The following is a 21,008-nucleotide window of genomic DNA, read 5'->3' as shown; positions in this document are numbered from 1 at the left end:
GGACTGCACAGCTCTTCTTCGGGCCTCTGTGAACGTAAGAAGTTTAGAAGTTCTGAGAATAAAACAATAAAGTCTCAGCTTTCCCCGAGTGAAATATCACAGCATATTCCAAAGCATGTTTTTTCCTCGTGACGAATTAGGGGAGGGAATGTTTTGTGCTAATCGCTCCATAATACAGAGACAAGTCCAGTCCTGATGTACCACTATGTCTCAATTACTAACATGATGTTGACATAACAGTGTCTTGAACACTTCCCTTTTTTTTGCGTAATTCCTCAAAAGCAAAGGGTTTCAAACCAAAAGGATGACAATAAAAAAAATTAAAGCATGCCTGCTTAAGTTAGAAGTCTGTTTCCTCAGTGGGGGATCACAAATTATGTCTTTCATTGAGTCATTTGGTTGCTGTTATCAAACACAGTTTTTTAAAATGTGGTTATCCTGGTGTACTGTGAGAGGTTTTGGGTGCGAGGCTAACAGCAGGAGCATAGGGTGAGTGGGGTGAGTGGTTTGATCTCTTTAGCCTTTAGGGAGGAATGTGCTGAAGGTCGGTGGAGAGTTACGTGACTTTCCACTGTTTCTATTCCACCCCGTCATGAATAGTCTGTGTTGTACGTGAAGCCTCCCGAGTCCTGGTCGTTTCCGTTTCCACGTGTTTTTCTGCCCATGCCTCGTCATTTCCCCGGTGTCGTCCTATCTTATCTTTTCTGTGTGTTTGTATGCGAGGCTGTCTTTATTCTTTATTCACAGATCTGCATTTGCAGGCTCCTGCTCGACAATTAGTCTCACCATCACTATTATAGTTAAGGGTATCATCATTGCCACCAAAATAGCCTCAAGTCCTCACAGGCATGTCACATGATGCTTATATTATCTCCAGAGGGTCACAGTGCTTGGTAGCTCAGTGCATGTGTGCTTCGTTTCATAGCATTGTATGGAAGATCGGAGAATTCTTTACTGCAGCTATAACTGATACTTAGATGCGCCTTGACTTCATTTTTTTTTTCACAATTGTTGTCTTAGAACTTTAAATAAATTAAGTTGGGTTTTGTCACAGAAAAATATGAAAAGAAGCACAAAAATAAATGTTAGTACCATTGGAACCACGAGAATCTCTCCAAGATCACAGGACACCGTTTGGTGTGATTCATCTTGCACTGATCATACTGCACACATCATATTTTGTAGTCTTTCTTCCATTCTTTCCGTCACAGGTGCAATAACTCTCCGAAAACTATTTTATACCATACGTTATAGTAACAACAAGCCCATGGTAATATTATAGTTAACTGTAGCTTAGAGAATCGGACTCAAGAGTACAGTGATTTCTGAGTGCATGGGCCTGTGCAAGTCCAACACAAGTCAGACCTGGGAAAGTCGGCTTCCCCTCATATATATGACTGTGGAACTTAATAAAAAAAAAAAAAAGGTCATCGCCTGGTCGCGAGACTGGCTTTAAACCATGATCCCACTGAAGACCTGCAAACAAAACCAACGTACTGCGCGTTTATGGATATTTCCCAAACCGGTTCATGATATATATAGGTTTGAGTTTATGCTGTGCAGGTATTTTTGTTTTGTTTTGTGTTGTTTGTTTTTGAATGAAATATCACATCCCTGTCAAAGTTGGCTGCCAATCCAGTCCTTCTTCTTTTGCTCTGCCTGTAAGGGTTGGGCTGGTAAAGACGTTCCGGACAGTCTAAACGTGGGTGGGGTGTAGGAGGGTCATAAGGCAGGTAGGCCGCTCTTTCATTATACCCATTTTTGTCGAAAGCCGTCCTCCTGACTCCAGGTTCCCGCATATGTACGCGCGCGCGCGCGCACATCGGGGGTGTGTACAGTGAGCATCAGTGGCGCTGGCTGCTGTTGGACGCACGTACACACCGCCAGGCACTGCGCTCCATCAGACGGACGCTCATGATGAGAGGCTGCTCCAGCAGGTCCAAGCTCTCGCAGAACCAGGACAGAGCGGGTAAGAGGCGTCGATTTCCACGCTCCTCGGATCCGTTCGTTCAGCACTTTGAATTGTTCTCCTTTAACAGACAGACAGCGTAGGACGGCGAGGGGCAGCCCTTAAAGACGTAAACAAGAGTCGATGCCTGTTGGTGTGCTGGCGCTTTCACCTTTACCCTACATAACGGCAGCTGGCGACAGTCTCTGGGTTTTTCTCTTAAATAGTTGGCAGACTTATTTGGAACAGCAGCAGCTTCACAGCTACTGCCGGGCGGGTGTTTTAGAGCTGCTGCTAGAATAAAATAGATTTTAAAAAAATAACAAAACGACAATGTTAAGATTTGGGCGCGTGCGTGCGACACATCTTCCAGGTTATTGGTGTGTGCCATCATCGGGCTGTGATTGCTGTCATGGTCCTACACTGATTCCTGTGGTGCTGCTGGAGAGGCTGATGGTTTGCGTTTTATGGCTGTTTGTTGTGACTGATCAGATGCCGCTGCGATGTAACCGCAGCCTGTCGCTCGTGTCTGCTTCATCCTCGATCGTAATAAGCTTCGGGCTCCCTCACACTCCCTGTACGGCCAATGCCGACTTTACTACCAAGTGTAATGTTAATGTCCACTACTATGTTAGGAAATGACTTGTCCAGTATGTTACAGGCTACAGGCGGTTAGCTGCAATCAGAGCCTGACAGCTGCTGGGAGGAGGAGGAGGAGCCCGGCTCAGCTCCGTTTCCTGTTCATGTTCTCCAGTGGAGCTTTTTAAGACGACACTGAAAAATGTGCGAGAACCTCCTGCCAAGCAGGAGTGTCAGTGGAGGATTGTCAGTGGCTGATTTCTCATAGGCCGTGTACAACTTTATGCAAATATCCTTCATCTGATGTTCTCTAGCTGACTTTTACGCAGTTTTGCGGTTTCTGTCAAAACTTTTTGCACTGCAGCATGTTTATTTGACAGCTGAAAATATAAAAATAAACCACGAGTTACTGTGCCATTTCTTCGTGGACCTGATGAACCTGACATATATTATAGTCTACTAGCAGACAGGGAATTTGAGCGTGTAGGGCCTATTTAATTAGAAAACCTCCATCAGAGCATATTTAGGTCAAGGGCCCTGTTGCTACCCCATCACGATCGACTCTGTGCTCCAAAATAGTATAACTATAACGAGAGGTGGGTAGGGTAGCCAAAAAAAATTGTACTCAAGTAATAGTAGCAGCACTACCTCAACATAGTTTTACTCAAGTAAAAGTAAAAGTAGCCGTTCAAGAAATTACTCGAGTAACAGTAAAAAAGAATTTAGTTTAAAAGAAATGCTACTTTAGTACTGTGTAACTGATCATAACATCTGATTTAATGTTTAAAAATGAGATAATCAAACAGACACAAATATAAAGTTTAGTGCAAATGTTGGTATTTGAAAGACTGAAAATCAAAAAACAACAACGACTTGACATAAACTGTAGGTTTGTGTCAGTGTCTCATGCATTTTTGATTAAAATGTGTTTATTATTCATGCAGTGAAGTTACACTGAGTAGAGTAGCGAGAAATGTTTCTCAAGTAAGAGTAGCAAAGCTTCATAATAATATTACTCAAGTAAAATTAAAAAGCACAGTGCAGTAAAGCTACTCCTAAAAGAATTTTTTCCCAAAGTACTCAGGTATATTTAAAAGAGTAAATGTAATTAGTGACTACCCACCTCTGATTATAACACATAAGAGTGTAAAGAGCTTTGAAAAACATATTAGGTACACCAGTGCAGTGATGTAAACTTTTTATACAGGTCTGATCAGGTCTGCATACGTTCTGCCTTTGTGAAGCTTTCTGTGTTTAGTTTTTATGTTTAGTGCCTGTGTGGTGTGCTAAGTTCTGTGTCCACTGCAGGGGTTTTGCACTCCCCCAACTGCTTTACTCTGTTCACCTGAGATGAAGAGCACATGACCTAACATATTATTGTGCATATATGACAAACTTGGACTTGCAAAAATGAGTCACCAGTGAGATGTGTTTTCAGGCTGGTGAGTTTGATTCCAGTAGCAAAGTTTAATATACTCATAGAGTGCAGACTTACAGATGAGGACAGATGGAGTGCAATACTGCCATCTCATGGACATTGTCAGGGAGTGGAGTGAAGTGTGTGAGCATGTGGGGAAAAAAGTTGTTTGCCATATAAAATGTGAAAGAAAAGCAGATATTTTTCACTTTACGTTTGATGTAGTGCAAAAACTATGGTTGAGTCAAGTTTCTAAGTAAGCCTCAGATTGGGACAGTGAACATAACAGCAGAACCCTGAAACAGAAATAGACATTATTAATGTTGCCTGTAACTATCTACACACTTTTTTCTGGTCTTTTTGGACAGGTCTGTTTGTGAGTATGAAAGTAGAATAAGTGGACTCTGACTATGACTAATGAGTCGAAACTCAAAGCAGTGCTGTGGTGTATAATCCCACATAATACACAGTGTCATCTTGTTGCTCCACACTTTCAAGAGTCAGGAGGAGTCAGGAGCAGCAACTAGTCATGGCTATCTCTTGGCCATGACCAGGCTAGTTGCTGCTTCAGGACTATTTACTGTTATTTTATTACATTTTACAGACACATACATTTGAATCGGGAAACACCAAACCCCTGTACTCAATTAAAACGAAAACGAAAATGTGGTTGCCAGGTTGGACAGTGATGAGAGGAATGGATAAAAGTGAAAGCACCTATTTGGCTACAAAGGGCTATTGAGGTCCATTTAAAGTAGAACTTTTAGGTTTTCATTAGTGAGTTTATGTAGAAGTTCAAAACCTTAAAAGAAGAAGAAGAAGAAAGAAAGGAAGACGGCATGACTTTTACATACCTGATGTCTAGGAAATGTGTTGTTTATCAGTACTCCGCTGAGTGCATTTGAAATACAAACATGATATGGTTTTATGTGATAACACATATTGTTGAGTCTCCTAATCATCATACATACGTTTTTTCTTATGTTTGTTGTAAAGCATGCTTCTGTTGTGATAGCTTTTACAGGATCTTTGTCAAATTGTTATTAAGCTTTTCTAAAGACCTGGGCATTGATTAGTCCACAATAAGGCAAACTATACAACTAGAGAAAATTCAAGACTGGTGATCCACTCATTTTTTTTTCTTCCGTCTGTCCCGTTTGGTTCTTTTGCATCAGAATTATTGTCTAAAGGCAAAGAAAGATGCCCAGTAGATTTACTTTACCAAATGGACCATCCCGGCCTTGCCGTATTGGTCTATTTGATTCACCTTTGCTTTTATTGTTTATTTTATTTTATTTTCACTTGCTACACACGGGACAGACATAACTGAGGGAAAGAAAAGGGAGAAAGAAAGAGAGGTAGGGAAAGAAAAACAGCGGGGAAGAGGAACGGTGATAAAGGGCAAAAAAACCCCCAACAAAACAAAAAGACAAAAAAAATACATATATCAATCACCTGGATCACCTGTTGAGAAAGAAAAAAGAGAAAACAAGCAAAAAAAAGAGAGCAACATAATAAACAACATCATCGCGATGATCTATGTGAATATAACAGTAAATACTAAGTATTGAATATTATTGTGCAGCACGTAGGATCGATAGCTGGTGATCCACTCTTGAGGAGTGAGTGTCCTGCAAAGTTTACACTGGGGGCATCGCATGTACTCCTGAAATAGGCAACAAAGTATATAGTTTAGAGAAAAGGTAGTATACAGTGTTCAATGGTAACCTTATTGTCCCCAGTGGGAAATTGATTTGCAGTATGTCCACACATGAAACAACACACACACACACACACACACACACACTCAAAACAGCCCAGAGAGAACAGCCCAAATGTTATCATCAACAAAGTCCAATGTCCAGTAGTGATGGCAACAATGCTTATGGTTTAGTGTTATTAATCATCACAATAGCAGCAGGTATAAAAGGCACTCTATGTCTCTTGGTTACTAAGGTTACTAAATCTGGTCTTATTGGTCAAAGACAAATTACCATGCCAAGCAATGATACAAAACATTAAAATACATCCAATAAAACTTTTATAAAAAAGGGTCATCATTTCAGAATCTCCTTAAAAAGTACGGTCGTTATTGGACCTTTTTCACTGTAGCATCAAAATGTGACTCAAAGGACAGAACCTTATCAAGAACAACCCCTAATTACTTAAAACTATCCACCAGTTCAGTTGCTGCACCATGTACTACTGTTGGTGCAGGATGGGGGGATGGCTTCCTGAAGTCAATTACCATGTCCTTACTTTTCAAGCTGCTGATCTTTAAGAATGACTGATCACACCAAGAAGCAGACTCATCTACAACAGGTCCAAAAGTCTAAAATCCCACCAACAAGATTAAAATCCAGTTTAAACGGGTTAAGAAGTTTATAAGCTAAGAGATGTGGCTGGATAGTATTAAAATCTGAAGAAAAGTCAATAAATAGGAGCCGAGCATGCGCTTTGGTCTCATCCAGATGGCGATATAGGAAATTTAATAAAATAAACTAACCATAGCATCATACAAGGCCTGTTACTGAAAGTATAATTATCACTTATTAATAAATGTATTAATTAATGAGTATTGGAGAAAGCATGCTATGAAAGAAACCAATGGAAACAAAGTCTAAGTTTTCCCTCCGCTGATGTTACGCACTGCTTTTGGGACATGCTGTGGACAACAAAAATGATGACAAGAAAGCTGAAGTTGTGGAGCAAGGCAGATGCCAAACTTCAGTACCAACTGTGAAGCACAGTGGTGGAAATCGTGTTTTGAAACTCCTTTGCTGTCTCTGTGCCTCTGTGCCTTGCAATTACTGAAAAAACAATGAATTCAAAACTGTATCAAAATGATTTATGGCAGAATGTCAAAGCAGCCCTTCGTTATGTAAAGCTTAGGAGAGGTTGGTTGGTACAACAGTGACCCAATGTCACTGTGAGCACTTTAAGCCAATGAGATGCTGCTGAGGACCATTATAAGAGGACCATTAGAATCAAGACCAGCCAGAAATATTTTTGAGCTTAAAACTGTTATTTAGAGGTGGGACAATGCAAATGTCAATGCTGCTATTGGTGCTGGATTGAATCAGAATCAGAATCAGAATCAGAATACTTTATTGATCCCTGGGGGAAATTATTTTTTGTTACAGTGCTCCATTTTAAACCAACATTAAGACAAGACAGACAATACGCTAACTAAGAATAGTACAATATATACATATATATACATACATACATACATAAGTCACTTATAAATAAATATTTGGAAAAGAAACATGTGTAGTTGTAGCAGCAAACAGTGTGTTAAGTGGATGCGTTGTACAGGGAGATGGCCACAGGCAGGAATGATTTCCTGTGTCGTTCAGTGGTGCTTTTCGGTAATCTCAGTCTCTCACTGAACGAGCTCCTGTGACTGACCAACATGTCATGGAGTGGGTGGGAGGTGTTATCCAACATTGTCTTTATCTTGGACAGCATCCGCCTCTCCGACACCACCTTGAGGGAGTCCAGCTCCATCCCCACAACATTGCTGGCCTTACGGATCAGTTTATTAAGTCTGTTGGCATCTGCGACCCTCAGCCTGCTCCCCCAGCATGCAACAGCATAGAGGATCGCACTGGCCACCACAGACTCATAGAAAATCCTCAGCATTTTCTGGCAGATGTTGAAGGACCTCAGTCGCCTCAAAAAATAGAGACGACTCTGGCCCTTCCTGTAAAGTGCTGTGGTGTTTTTAGCCCAGTCCAGTTTATTGTCAATGTGTACTCCAAGGTATTTATAGTCCTCCACAATGTCAACACTGACCCCCTGGATTGAAACAGGGGTCAAGTGTTTCCTGGTCTTCCTGAAGTCCACGATCAGTTCCTTGGTCTTTGCCACGTTGAGCTGCAGATGATTCTGCTCACACCACGTGACAAAGGAGTCGACCACAGCCCGGTACTCTGTCTCATCATCCCTGCTGATGCATCCAACCACCGCAGAGTCATCAGAAAACTTCTGAAGATGGCAGGTCTCTGTGCAGTGGCTGAAGTCTGTGGTGTAGAGGGTGAAGAGGAAGGGGGAGAGGACAGTCCCCTGTGGTGCCCCTGTGTTGCTAATCACCTTGTCAGACACACACTGTGGGAGACGTACATATTGTGGTCTTCCTGTCAGGTAATCAACAATCCAGGACACCAGAGAAGCATCCACCTGCATCGCTGCTAACTTATCACCCAGGAGGGTCGGCCTGATGGTGTTGAAAGCACTGGAAAAGTCAAAAAACATGACCCTCACAGTGCTCGCCGGCTGGTCCAGATGGGTGTAGACACGATTGAGCAGGTAGATGATGGCGTCCTCTGTTCCGAGACGAGGCTGATAAGCGAACTGAAGGGGATCCAGATGTGGTCTTACTATGGGTCGCAGCTGGTCCAGGATGAGCCTTTCCAGGGTCTTCATGATGTGGGAGGTCAGTGCCACGGGCCTGTAATCCTGGGGGCCACTGGGACGAGGCATGATGTCTTCCACATCACCGGGACCCTCTGCAGACTCAGACTCAGCATAAACAGTTTATGAAAGACTCCACACAGCTGGGGGGCACAGGCCTTGAGGACAAGGGGACTCACTCCGTCTGGTCCAGCAGACTTGCCTGAGTGAAGTCTCCTCATTTGCATCTCAACCTGGTATTGAGTGAAGGTGATGGGTGGGGGAGGGGTGTCAGGAATCTCACAGGAGGAAACTAGGGCAGTAGGATTTACACTAGTTTCTATCCTCTAGGTTCAGTATGTAGCGCACTGATTTATTTATCTATTTATTTATTTATTTTGTGGAAATGAAAAAATAGACCTCAAATACTGCACTATAAAAGTCCCTGAACCTTTTTGTGTTCACTGTCACATCCATTTTATTTCTCGCCTATAGCACAGTGAAACAACAGAAGTTGACTCAAAGCGTTTTGGAGTTTCAAAATACACGAGAAGCTGAAAGGTGTGTCATTGTGGAGAGTAAACGTCACAGTGATTTAATTGTCATTAAAGCGTGTTCATAATTTGCAAACTGATCGTGATGCATGTCATAAATCATGACACCCTGCTCCCTGTTAAATACGCTGCTTTTATAGGTTAACAATATTGATATCAGCAATACTGGCCCCGTAATTATTTGTTATGGGGTAATCGGTGTAATTATGCAACGATTGTGTTTTGTGGTTGCGCAAAACATATAAAACTTACGTTTAATCACAAAATTGTTTTGCGCCTGTGCTGTGATCATTACGTCCAACTGCCGGTTGTTGGTGTCGGCAGATCGGGTCACGTGACAAGTGGCACAGAGAAAGAGAGAAAAGAACGCTCGTGCCGTCTCCATCCCGCCACACCAACGCGGATGAAGCACCGGTCGACTTCAGAGCAGCATCACGGGAAGAAGCCCCGTGTTCCTGCTGCCGCCGCGGCAACCTCCACCTCACCGCAAGACGGAATGGAGGACAAAGCAGCGACAAATCCGCGGGAGCTCACGCAAAACCCCCTGAAGAAGATTTGGATGCCGTATAAAAACGGCCTTCCTGAAAAACACATTTGTCAAAGGAAGGGTGCGTATGACGTGGCGACAACAGTTAGCTTGAATATATAACGTTTGTGGTCATATGAGTATCAATGGTTGTGCTTCACAGTTTCTCCGGAACCCTTATTTCTCTTCCGCGTGCGCGTGAGCGCGTGTGTAGAGGCTTCCAGTCCGCCGTGAATAATGAGCGCTGGGTCAGTATGCATTAATATCTGTGTGCCAGTAGCTGCCGTTACCGCGGGGAGTACAGTTCACAGAGGTCAGACGTCTCTCTGCTGCAGCAGCCATCTGGTTCGCACGCTTATGTAAGGACTCACATGATGCTCGCCGCACATGAAGGCTGCTCGTATCGAGGAGAAAGGACTGGTCCGAGGGATGACCCTCTGTGTCGACCGCCGGTTGTAAACATGAATTGTATCCCCGCAGTCATGCGGCTCATTCGCCGTGTGGCTGTGCTGCTGAGTTTTACCAGCGCGCCGCAGCACGGTCAGGGTCTCCTCACTGTGGCCTGACTCGGAGAGGATTATTGGAATGAGCGGAGTTTAAAATAATGAGCATGTGGCCAGTGGTTGGCTGCTCTCTGGCCCAGTCACCTGTGTACGCAGTGGCTCAGTGTGCTGGCTTTCTCCAGATGTCTGTTGCAGTAAAAGTGCTGTTTCACAAGACCCCCGACACATCTTGCAGCAACTGTGACCTCTGTTATACTTCTGTCTATCACTCCACGTTGTCAGGGTGGTGAGACTTTATCAAGATGAACGATATCAGCACCACGCAGGCGCACACATTCTGATAATGCCAATCTAACGTTCAAATTATATCTTTATAAATTGTGTAATATGAAAGATAGCATTTTGGAGCCAGTCTCCTAATCTATCCCCAAACCTGGTTGTTGACAGTCTTGATTGAGTAACTGTGTGTTTTTAAATTTGACTTTCGTATTGTAAGGGATCAGCTGCGGACTGAAGCTTCCTTGATCTCTTTCATTTCAGTATGTATGACCAACTGTCCCACACTCATTGTTACCGTGGGCCTACCTGCCAGAGGGAAGACCTACATCTCCAAGAAGCTGACCCGCTATCTCAACTGGATCGGAGTGCCCACCAGAGGTACATGTGCCATAGAGTTGAACAGAGTGTGTCAGATTTTAGTAAAATTATGCACAAGAGCAGAAGCACCAGTGAGAGTGTTTTGAGTGCAATTATAATAAATAGCTTTTGCCTCCATTTTTTTTCTCTTTAGAGTTTAATGTTGGACAGTACAGAAGAGAGTTTGTAAAGATCTACAAGTCCTTTGAGTTCTTCCGTCCGGACAACGAGGAGGGGTTAAAGATCAGAAGGTAAGGGTGCTTTTGGCATCATGCTACCTTAACAAGTTATTTAATCACTAATTATGTAACATTTTATGGCCGATTGTCTGTGATTTTCACAGAAAGTGTGCTTCAGCGGCATTGAACGATGTGCGGGAGTACCTCACAGAAGACGGAGGCCAGGTTGCGGTGGGTCATGTGTTAATTATCACACAGGCTGAGATATTTTCTTCAGCTCAGATACGGGGTGCAGTGCTAAAAAAGCTCATATAATGTGTGTGTTACTACAGGTGTTCGATGCAACAAACACTACCCGAGAAAGAAGGGAGACCATCCTGGAGTTTGCGGAGCAGAATGGCTTTAAGGTAACCTGGCGGGCTCAAAGTGAGGGTTCGGGTTTTGCTGGCGGTCACACTGATTCTGTCTTCTGTCTTCCTTCAGGTGTTCTTTGTGGAGTCTGTGTGTGAAGACCCAGATGTCATACAGGAGAACATAGTGGTGAGTGTCTGTGTTTGTTGGCACTGTTTTGACTCGTTAGAAGATGCAGGGCTCACTCCTCTGCTGTTGCTCTACTTTAGCAAGTGAAACTGGATAGCCCGGACTACACCAACTGCAACACAGAAGAAGCAGTGGAAGATTTCATGAAGCGGATTAAGTGCTATGAAAACTCGTACGAGACACTGGATGAGGTACTGGACAGGTGAGGTGGAACCTGGTGATGGTGTGTGTGTCCCCATTGCAAAACTATGGGAGTAACCGGCTTAAAAAACACATTTTCTTATTGTATTTTATCTGTGTTCTCCCCTCAGAGATCTGTCCTACATTAAAATCATGGACGTTGGTCAGCGGTACTTGGTCAATAGAGTGTTAGACCACATCCAGAGCCGGATTGTCTACTACCTCATGAACATCCACATCACACCCCGCTCCATCTACCTGTGCCGCCACGGGGAGAGCGAGCTAAACGTCAAGGGTCGTATCGGAGGAGACTCGGGTCTGACGATTAGAGGGAAGGAGGTACAACGAAACTTTACAATCAAAGAAAAAATGTCTTCTAAACCCTTACCTGTCTTCCTCCTGACTGCATGAGCTATTGTGAAAATAAATAAAGGTTTTGTTTTTCTTTCTCCAGTTTGCTAAGAAGCTGAGCCACTTCATCCAGGAGCAAAACATTAGCGACCTCAAGGTATGGACTAGTCAGATGAAGAGAACCATCCAGACAGCCGAAGCCCTCAATGTGCCCTATGAACAGTGGAAGGTCCTGAATGAGATTGATGCTGTAGGTGGTGCTCTCTTGGCTTCTGCACATCACTGTTGACTACCTCTTTGTGCTTCTGTGTTGAAGTTGAACCCGTATGTGCATTTTAGGGTGTGTGTGAGGAGTTGATGTATGAGGAGATCCAAAGAAACTACCCTCTGGAGTTTGCACTAAGAGACCAGGACAAATATCGCTATCGCTATCCAAAAGGAGAGGTCAGTGGTTATTTTTTAACATGTGGAACATTGCTAATGCAGACAGGATTTTCCTTTGTGGGCATAATGAAGTGCTCTTTTTCTTTCTGATAACCACAAACATGATCTAATTTTATCTTAATGGCTTCTGGCAGCCTACTCTGTGCTAATGAGCTTCAGCTTCTCAGACAGTATCGGCTTAACACTAGATCACAGTAAACAAAGGCTTCAGCATCAGTGTGTGTGTGTGTGTGCCAGATATATTTGATCAGGTGGTTTGAGGTGCCTGCTGGTCCTTTCTCACCTTTAGTTCATTCCATTACCTCTCCATTAATCTGTAACAGGAAGATGGATATGGGCATTAGCTGGTTGCCCAGTCGGGCGGTGACATCATGCTTTCGGAAATGTCGTTAAAGCCTATGTTAGTCTACACAGCCTGTATGGATTTTCCATTTGCTCAGATGTCATCCTGTTCACCTGTGAATTAATTACTCTGCAGGATGTGTCAATGTCAAGTGGAAGTCTTATTTTACACATTCAGTTTTTTATATTGTTTTGGGGAGTCGCACGATTGCCTTTTCCGTTGTTTTGTGCCACTCAGTCCTATGAGGACCTGGTGCAGCGGTTGGAGCCCGTCATCATGGAGCTGGAGCGGCAGGAGAACGTGCTGGTCGTCTGTCATCAAGCTGTCCTGCGCTGCCTGTTGGCATACTTTCTGGACAAAACAGCAGGTCAGTTTTCAAACTGAAATGTCAAGAAACCTGAGAGGTGTAAGAGAAAAATAATTTTAGGAAACACATTTTAGTGTAAAACACACACAACATTTTTATTGTAGATCACGTAGATCCTGGAGCTATCTGCTCAGTTTCATTTTCACATCTATTGAAGGCAGAGTGATAGATGAATTATTGTGCATGTCCGGTCCCCGGCTGCTTCCGCAGCTTCACATGCCAGACTAACTTTTGTGCACCTCACAGACCTTCTTGGTTGGGTTAGAGTCTTTTTAACTAAGATGCTGGATGAGAGGTTTGTGCGCTGACGTGTTTTGCATAAAGCTCATTTTTCAAGTGAGCAGTTGGAGACGTACGTGGCTGACTGACCTCATTTCTGTTTTTCCTTTATTTCAATAATTCCTCCACTTCAGAATTCTTCACTGTGTCACTGTCTCACACTCACACTGTACTTGAGGGGTATTAAAAACTGCCATATTGTATTTAGCGATTAATGGGTTTTTTTCACCCCTCCAAAATAACGATCCATGATGAGTTTACTAGCAGACGCTGTTATTTTGAAAGTTACCTTGCTGTTAGCCAGATAGTTCACGATATCATTAGCAACCTCTCATGAGTGCAGCCTGTGACAGCAGTCTTTGTTGTGAGGCGGCACAAACTAAACTGCAGGTCCAAGAACATGGAGTTGGAGTCCATCTGCTAGAAAATAATAATAATAATAATAATAATAATGGATTGCATTTATATAGCACTTTTCGGGGCCCTCAAAGCGCTTTACAATTCCACTATTCATTCATTCTCACATTCACACACTGGTGGAGGCAAGCTACAGTTGTAGCCACAGCTGTCCTGGGGCAGACTGACAGAAGCGAGGCTGCCATATCGCGCCATCGGCCCCTCTGGCCATCACCAGTAGGTGGTAGGTGAAGTGTCTTGCCCAAGGACACAACGACCGAGGCTGTCCGAGCCGGGGCTCGAACCGGCAACCTTCCGGTTACAGGACGAACTGCCAACTCTTTGAACCACGATGGCCCCAAAGAAAGCAGAGAGAACTCTTGGCTGGAAGCAGTGCTTAAACAACGGAAAAAACACAAACTTTGTCCTAAACCTCTCATGTTTAACTGTTTTCCACTTTTTCTTTGGTCATTTTAGCCTTTTTAGCCAGGGTGAAGGGAGTATCTGCCATCAAACAAGAGGACAGCCGCATGTAGCTATGATGATTGTTTGCTAGTTCACCTTACATGCATTAATGTAATAACGTGGTTAGCCTACTCAACGTGTCTTTTAGACCCCATTCCTACAAAACTGCTCAAAGAAGTCCTGCCATTAATTAATTCTTCGATCTTAAATATGATCAACCTATCTCTAATAATCGGCTATGTACCACAGGCCTTCAAGCTGGCTGTAGTTAAACCTTTACTCAAAAAGCCATCTCTAGACCCAGCAGTCTTAGCTAATTATAGGCCAATCTCCAACCTTCCTTTCATATCAAAAATCCTTGAAAGAGTAGTTGTCAAACAGCTAACAGATCATCTGCAGAGGAATGGTTTATTTGAAGAGTTTCAGTCAGGTTTCAGAGCTCATCACAGCACAGAAACAGCTTTAGTGAAGGTTACAAATGATCTTCTTATGGCCTCTGACAGTGGACTCATCTCTGTGCTTGTCCTGCTAGACCTCAGTGCAGCGTTCGATACTGTTGACCATAATATCCTATTAGAGCGATTAGAACATGCTGTAGGTATTACAGGTACTGCACTGCAGTGGTTTGTATCATATCTATCTAATAGACTCCAATTTGTGCATGTAAATGGAGAGTCCTCTTCACACACTGAGGTTAATTATGGAGTTCCACAGGGTTCAGTGCTAGGACCAATTCTGTTTACATTATACATGCTTCCCTTAGGCAGCATCATTAGAAGACATAGCATACATTTTCACTGTTATGCAGATGACACCCAGCTCTATCTGTCCATGAAGCCAGATAGCACACACCAATTAGTTAGACTGCAGGAATGTCTTAAAGACATAAAGACCTGGATGGCCGCTAACTTTCTGCTTCTTAATTCAGATAAAACTGAGGTTATTGTACTCGGCCCTGAAAATCTTAGAAATATGGTATCTAACCAGATTCTTACTCTGGATCCGTTACCTTGGCCTCCAGTAACGCGGTGAGGAACCTTGGAGTCATTTTTGACCAGGACATGTCCTTCAACGCACATATTAAACAAATATGTAAGACTGCGTTCTTCCATTTGCGCAACATCTCTAAAATTAGAAATATCCTGTCTCAGAGTGACGCTGAAAAACTAGTTCATGCATTTATTACTTCCAGGCTGGACTACTGTAATTCATTATTATCATGATGTCCAAAAAACTCACTGAAAAGCCTTCAACTAATCCAAAATGCTGCAGCAAGAGTCCTGACAGGGACTAGAAAGAGAGAGCATATTTCTCCTGTTTTGGCTTCCCTTCATTGGCTTCCTGTTAAATTCAGAATTGAATTCAAAATCCTGCTCCTCACATACAAGGTCTTAAATAATCAGGCCCCATCTTATCTTAATGACCTTGTAGCACCATATCACCCTATTAGAGCACTTCGCTCTCGCTCTGCAGGCCTACTTGTTGTTTCTAGAGTATTTAAAAGTAGAATGGGAGGGAGAGCCTTCAGTTTTCAGGCCCCTCTTCTGTGGAACCAGCTTCCAGTTTGGATTCGGGAGACAGACACTATCTCTACTTTCAAGATTAGGCTTAAAACTTTCCTTTTTGCTAAAGCATATAGTTAGGGCTGGACCAGGTGATCCTGAATCCTCCCTTAGTTATGCTGCAATAGACGTAGGCTGCCGGGGGATTCCCATGATTCATTGAGTTTTTCCTTTCCAGTCACCTTTCTCACTCACTATGTATTAATAGACCTCTCTGCATTGAATCATATCTGTTATTAATCTCTGTCTCTCTTCCACAGCATGTCTTTTATCCTGTCTTCCTTCTCTCACCCCAACCGGTCGCAGCAGATGGCCGCCCCTCCTGAGCCTGGTTCTGCCGGAGGTTTCTTCCTGTTAAAAGGGAGTTTTTCCTTCCCACTGTCGCCAAAGTGCTTGCTCATAGGGGGTCATATGATTGTTGGGTTTTTCTCTGTATCTATGAAGCGCCTTGAGGCGACTTTTGTTGTGATTTGGCGCTATATAAATAAAATTGAATTGAATTGAATTGAAACGTAAATTAGCTACTCACGCAGAGAAGAACGGCTGCTGCCACCATCATCCGTCATCATTTCTGCTACACTGGCAGGGCTAGGGGCCAGGACTCTCCTCTTCGTGTTTTTGGGGGATGTTGCATAACAGGCAACCCACCCGCAGTAGATGCGCTCGGTGTGAGGTCTCGCAGCAAGCTATCAAATACGGCGCATTTCTGGGCTTTTTAAAAAAACGCTATGCGTCGCCAGGTGTTTCATCGGATTTGAGGTGTTACCTCCTTTGACAGTATCACAGTATCAGCTTAAAGCACTTGTTGCAGGCTGCTGAGTTTGCATATTTTGCTATGAAGTACAGCCAGACTTTTGACCGCTTCGCCTTGGACATTTTTAATCTGTAGCTCTGCTCTAACAGAACGTACGTACCTGGCCCCGCCTACTATCCTCGGAAACGTAAAATGATTGGCTAGAATCTAAAGTGTATCACAGCTCAGGAAAAAAAAGCACCGAAATGTGCGCTGCTTTTCGGTCTGGTTACTACCGTTTATGTCAGAACCGGTGCCATCATGGCACCGGACACCGGTACCCATCCCTATTTGGACCCATTCTTTATTCATCACAAAATACTTGTTTACTACCTGATGAATCATATCTTTTATTAATTCATTTTAAAAAGTGCGCATGTGACTCCTTTAGCATGCACATGCACGAGTACCTGCTCCCACTATGAAAAGAATGTAAATATGTGAAAAGCACTGTGTGTACTTATACGGTGGTGCTCTAATGAACTCATCTTTCCATACAGAGGAGCTTCCATATCTGAAGTGCCCACTACACACGGTGCTGAAGCTGACACCGGTGGCCTACGGTAGGTCCGCTGTCGTGCCAATGTGCAATGTACAAACTGAATATACATCTGCTGCCACATAAACTAATCAAACAAACCTTCTTTCTGCACGCTTAGGCTGTAAAGTGGAGTCCATCAGCCTAAACGTGGATGCAGTGAACACGCACAGAGAGAGGCCAGCGGTGGGTAGCATGACACACACACGCACACATTAAACAGACACATACAGCAGAGCCTGCTTTCTCACAGGTAAGGTCGCTCACTGTGGTGCTCCTTTCTGATTTCCATGCTTTCGTAATCGATGCAGAGCTGGCTCGTTTGGCAGATCCTGTGTTGGTTACAGACAGTGTTGGTCAAGTTATGAAAAAAGTAATCAGTAACTAATTACTCATTACTTCCCCAAAAAAGTAATCCCGTTACTTTACTGATTACTTATTCTCAACGGTAATTAATTACTTAGTTACTTTTTAAAAACACGATTTACAACCTGAATAGCTGATAAAGCGATATATCTTTCAGCCCAATTCTACTTTTTCTGCATAATCCATCATACAAAATGTAATCAAATGGAAAAGTCTCTTTATAAAACTTGTTTTATTAGTTTTAATCTTTTAACTTTATGCATCAAGCAAAAATTAAATTATCTGCACCATTCTCTGACTTGAAGAAATTAGTTTAACATTTAAACCTATTTTCTACACATTCCAGCACATAAAATAAAATATTTTTTGTGTTTACACTCACTCTTTCAAATAGATGCAAGTAAAACACAGCAGAAAACAAATAAAATCAAAGACTAGCAGTCCTGTTGCTCTATTTTCACCTGTATAGCAGGAGTGGCATAGGCGGAGGTTTACCCTGGTGCAGGTGTGCCGCAGCGGTCAGTTGAAGAATCCGCGAGTTTCTCTGTGAATTTCCCATTACATCGTACTCGGTGCTTGTTTAGGGTTTTTTTTTTTTTTTTTTTTCCGCTGTAAAAAGAAGTTTTCTTCCCACGTACCACAGACACTAATGTTTTTGTCACTTTTTATGGAATCAAACTCAAAGTAAATGGTAAATGGTCAGTACTTCCACGCTTTAAACACTGCACGCTCATACTCTCTCCCGCACTCGATATATGATCCATTGTTGATCTGCACACAGCTGTTGCCACGAACGTCATACTCGCTTACGTCATTGTCATGAGACATTCTCGCAAAAAAATCACGGTTTTAGTAACGCAGCGTGCTTGCGGGAAAGTAACGGTAATCTAATTACCGTTTTTGCAATAGTAATCCCTTTACTCGTTACTTGAAAAAAGTAATCAGATTATGCGTTACTGCCCACCTCTGGTTACAGATTAATGAAACACTGACTAACTGCTCTTCACATTCTCCCTCATTTCCTTTAGATAAATAGTCCTCCAAGTGGACCATTTTAACTGTTTTATTATTATTATTTTTTCTAACAGGAGTTGATACTGAACAGCGATGAATTCTGCATAACAAATACTACAACAGTGAATGTTTTATGCTCTGCGTGTGTTTTATGGTTGAGCACTTACATTATTTTATTTGTTAACTTTTGAACTAGATTGGCAAAACCATAAATATGTGCATACAGTGGTTTTCATTTCTTCTTGATGCTGTCACACAAGTGGAAAAACAGATAAATCCTTGAAACCTTAAACGTGATGCATTATTCCAAGTCGTTGACATGGTGTGTGCCCAGTGGATTTCATGTCTCCCTTGTGTTTTGATCCCTCCTCCTTTTTGTCTGTTTTTTTTTTTTTATCAAACAGAACGTAGACGTGTCGCGGATGTCAGAGGAAGCTTTGCTAACAGTGCCATCTCACCAGTGAGGCAGTACCCTCCCCTCCCAACACCCCCAACCCTCCCCCCTCCTTTAGTCCTTCATTACCCACACAGAACCCTTCAGATGCACAGTGTACCTTCAGGGAAAAAAAATCCCTGACTGAGTCTCTTTCCACTCTTCATGTCTTCTGTTCTTCCTTCTCTTGTAATAATAAGATGTGATGATGGTGGTAATCGACTGGAATCCAGTTTGTAATTTTTCATTTATTAATCCTGTCACGGACCTTGTGACAAGCTCATTCTCCTATTTTTGGAGAATGAATAAAAAATGAAGGTGTTTTTGAGCTGATGCTGTACTCCCGACTGTGAAACAGTGACACTCCAGCACCTTCTGAAGTGCAGTCAGTGAATACGTTGTTTATTTGATTCTGTCTGTTGAACTGATTTTTAACCACGTTAACTTTTAACGGTGTGCCATCACTTTATATGTTTGTAGATAGCAGTCAGGAAACTCTTAAGGTTAGCGCTTTGTGACGTAGCCAAGTGGTGCAGTTTCTCTATATTTGCACATAAACTCTTGCACATAAGCTCCTGTTTAATTTGTTAAGATGTCCTAACACTGTCTAATGAAAATGCTGGAAATATGAAATTACACTTTTCTTGTGAAACAATGTGAAGACTCTCACAGTGTTTTTCACGTTACTGATCAGAACTAAGAGGAAGCTATTTCTGTTGACTGTTTTTAAATAAACTACACTTCCATATCATGTATCTTTATCACACTCTTTTTGTGCGTCATTTTAGAAAGCATGGCATGAATCTGCTTCACTGTTTGATATTAATGAATTGTTAAAGACTTAAAATGACTTGGGTGTTTCTTACTGATATCAGAGGGAGATCAAACAAACGCTGGAATTTCCTTCGTATCTTCTTCTGTGTACACATGAAACGTTCAGTGCAGTGCAAACCAGGAGACTGAGATTTCTCCTGGTCATTCATATGCAAAGACTCCACTGGGGTGAATAGCAAACAGCTAAACAAAACGCTCACTGTGCCAGTCACAGATTTCTGTCTGCACTGACTTAACAAGGCTCTCTGATTAAAATTAAACAAAATAAGAGGAAATTTTAAAAAATCACATTTAAAGTAAAGAAAAAGTAGTAACAAGCATTTTAGGTTAGTCTCAGGTGCTGCTGTGAGGTTTAGAGAAACATGTAGTTACCAACTTCCAGACACCAATTACTTGGCAGTCTGCTCACGCCAGTGACTGTCATGGTGATGGGGCTCTCCAGATGGTGCCTTGGGCAAAAGAAATGCAAAAAGTCGTAGATGGAAAACTGATGGAAGAAGTTGCAGCAGCAGCAGACAAAAGCATTAACATCCACTGACAGAGAGAAAAAAAGGCTTTCTTGTTTTTTTTCACCCCAGTAAAAGAAGAGTCCTTGTTTTGGTGACTTGTGATAAAAGTGGGCTTGTGTTGATGTATATTCACTCAGGACACTGACGCTGCTGCATTCCTTCTTCCAGAACGTGAACGTCCAACGTACGGCTGAAGACGCCTTGCAGACCGTCCCTCCTCATCTCTGATACCTCTGCTGGCTGGAACCCGGTGATGCTGAAAGCTGGACCTTTCCCCTTCCTCCTTTTTCTTCCTTTTTTTTCCACCTTTCCAAATGTGCACAACCTCCTCACACTGGTGACCAGCAGGTTAATGTGTCTCCTTCTTCCTCCTCCACCAGCGCCATACACACGCACACATTTCTCTGTTACCCCTTGTTTAAGCATATTTTTTTGAGGAACTTGCGAGTGTCCGGGCCTCAGTGTTCAGCGGGCCCTCGGCATCGCTGTTCCAAATTATTTATGAATCAAAGTATTGTCTTGCACAGCAGATTCCTGTCTGCCTGTTACTGTACTCCGTGTGGTTTCATTGTGTTGATTTTGCGCAGCAGTAGCACTAACACTGAAAGTTACTGTTTTGTGTCTTGAAGTATTAACCCTGTGATATTTTTTTTTTCCGCTCCATGTTTTTGATATGCAACTGTAACGTGCAGTCATTATCGGATGTGAAGCTGTATTCAGTGATAATGTGCACTTTGTAGGCTGCAAACCTACTCGGACAACAGCTTACTATTTTTAAAGTGCTGATTCAGTAATAGATTAAAGGACTGGGTCGTTCATTTTTAATGGTAAACAAGTAGCCATTTCATTTTGTAGGG

General features: G+C 42.7%; 1 protein-coding gene across 4 annotated transcripts; it reads left to right on the top strand.

Annotated features, from left to right (window-relative positions):
• The first annotated feature begins 1,815 nt into the window (after positions 1 to 1,815).
• pfkfb4a (6-phosphofructo-2-kinase/fructose-2,6-biphosphatase 4a) lies at positions 1,816 to 20,986 on the top strand. 4 transcript variants are annotated; one of them, XM_080890961.1, is made up of 15 exons: positions 1,817 to 1,969; positions 10,463 to 10,579; positions 10,713 to 10,809; positions 10,902 to 10,968; positions 11,070 to 11,144; positions 11,221 to 11,277; positions 11,358 to 11,479; positions 11,589 to 11,796; positions 11,912 to 12,058; positions 12,148 to 12,252; positions 12,833 to 12,962; positions 16,958 to 17,020; positions 17,117 to 17,181; positions 18,780 to 18,835; positions 20,320 to 20,986. In XM_080890961.1, exons 1-15 carry the CDS (start codon positions 1,915 to 1,917, stop codon positions 20,324 to 20,326), a joined length of 1,371 nt encoding a protein of 456 aa, XP_080747087.1. In that variant the 5' UTR covers positions 1,817 to 1,914; the 3' UTR covers positions 20,327 to 20,986. The 4 variants fall into 4 exon arrangements, with proteins under 4 accessions (XP_080747086.1, XP_080747087.1, XP_080747084.1 ...); XM_080890958.1 differs by lacking the exon at positions 1,817 to 1,969 and adding an exon at positions 9,224 to 9,501; XM_080890960.1 differs by lacking the exon at positions 18,780 to 18,835 and having other exon boundaries at positions 1,816 to 1,969.
• The last annotated feature ends 22 nt before the right edge of the window (positions 20,987 to 21,008 follow it).

This window comes from Rhamphochromis sp. 'chilingali' (assembly GCF_963969265.1).
Source record: "Rhamphochromis sp. 'chilingali' genome assembly, chromosome: 9".
NCBI lineage: Eukaryota > Metazoa > Chordata > Actinopteri > Cichliformes > Cichlidae > Rhamphochromis > Rhamphochromis sp. 'chilingali'.
This window is presented reverse-complemented; position numbering and strand designations above follow the sequence as displayed.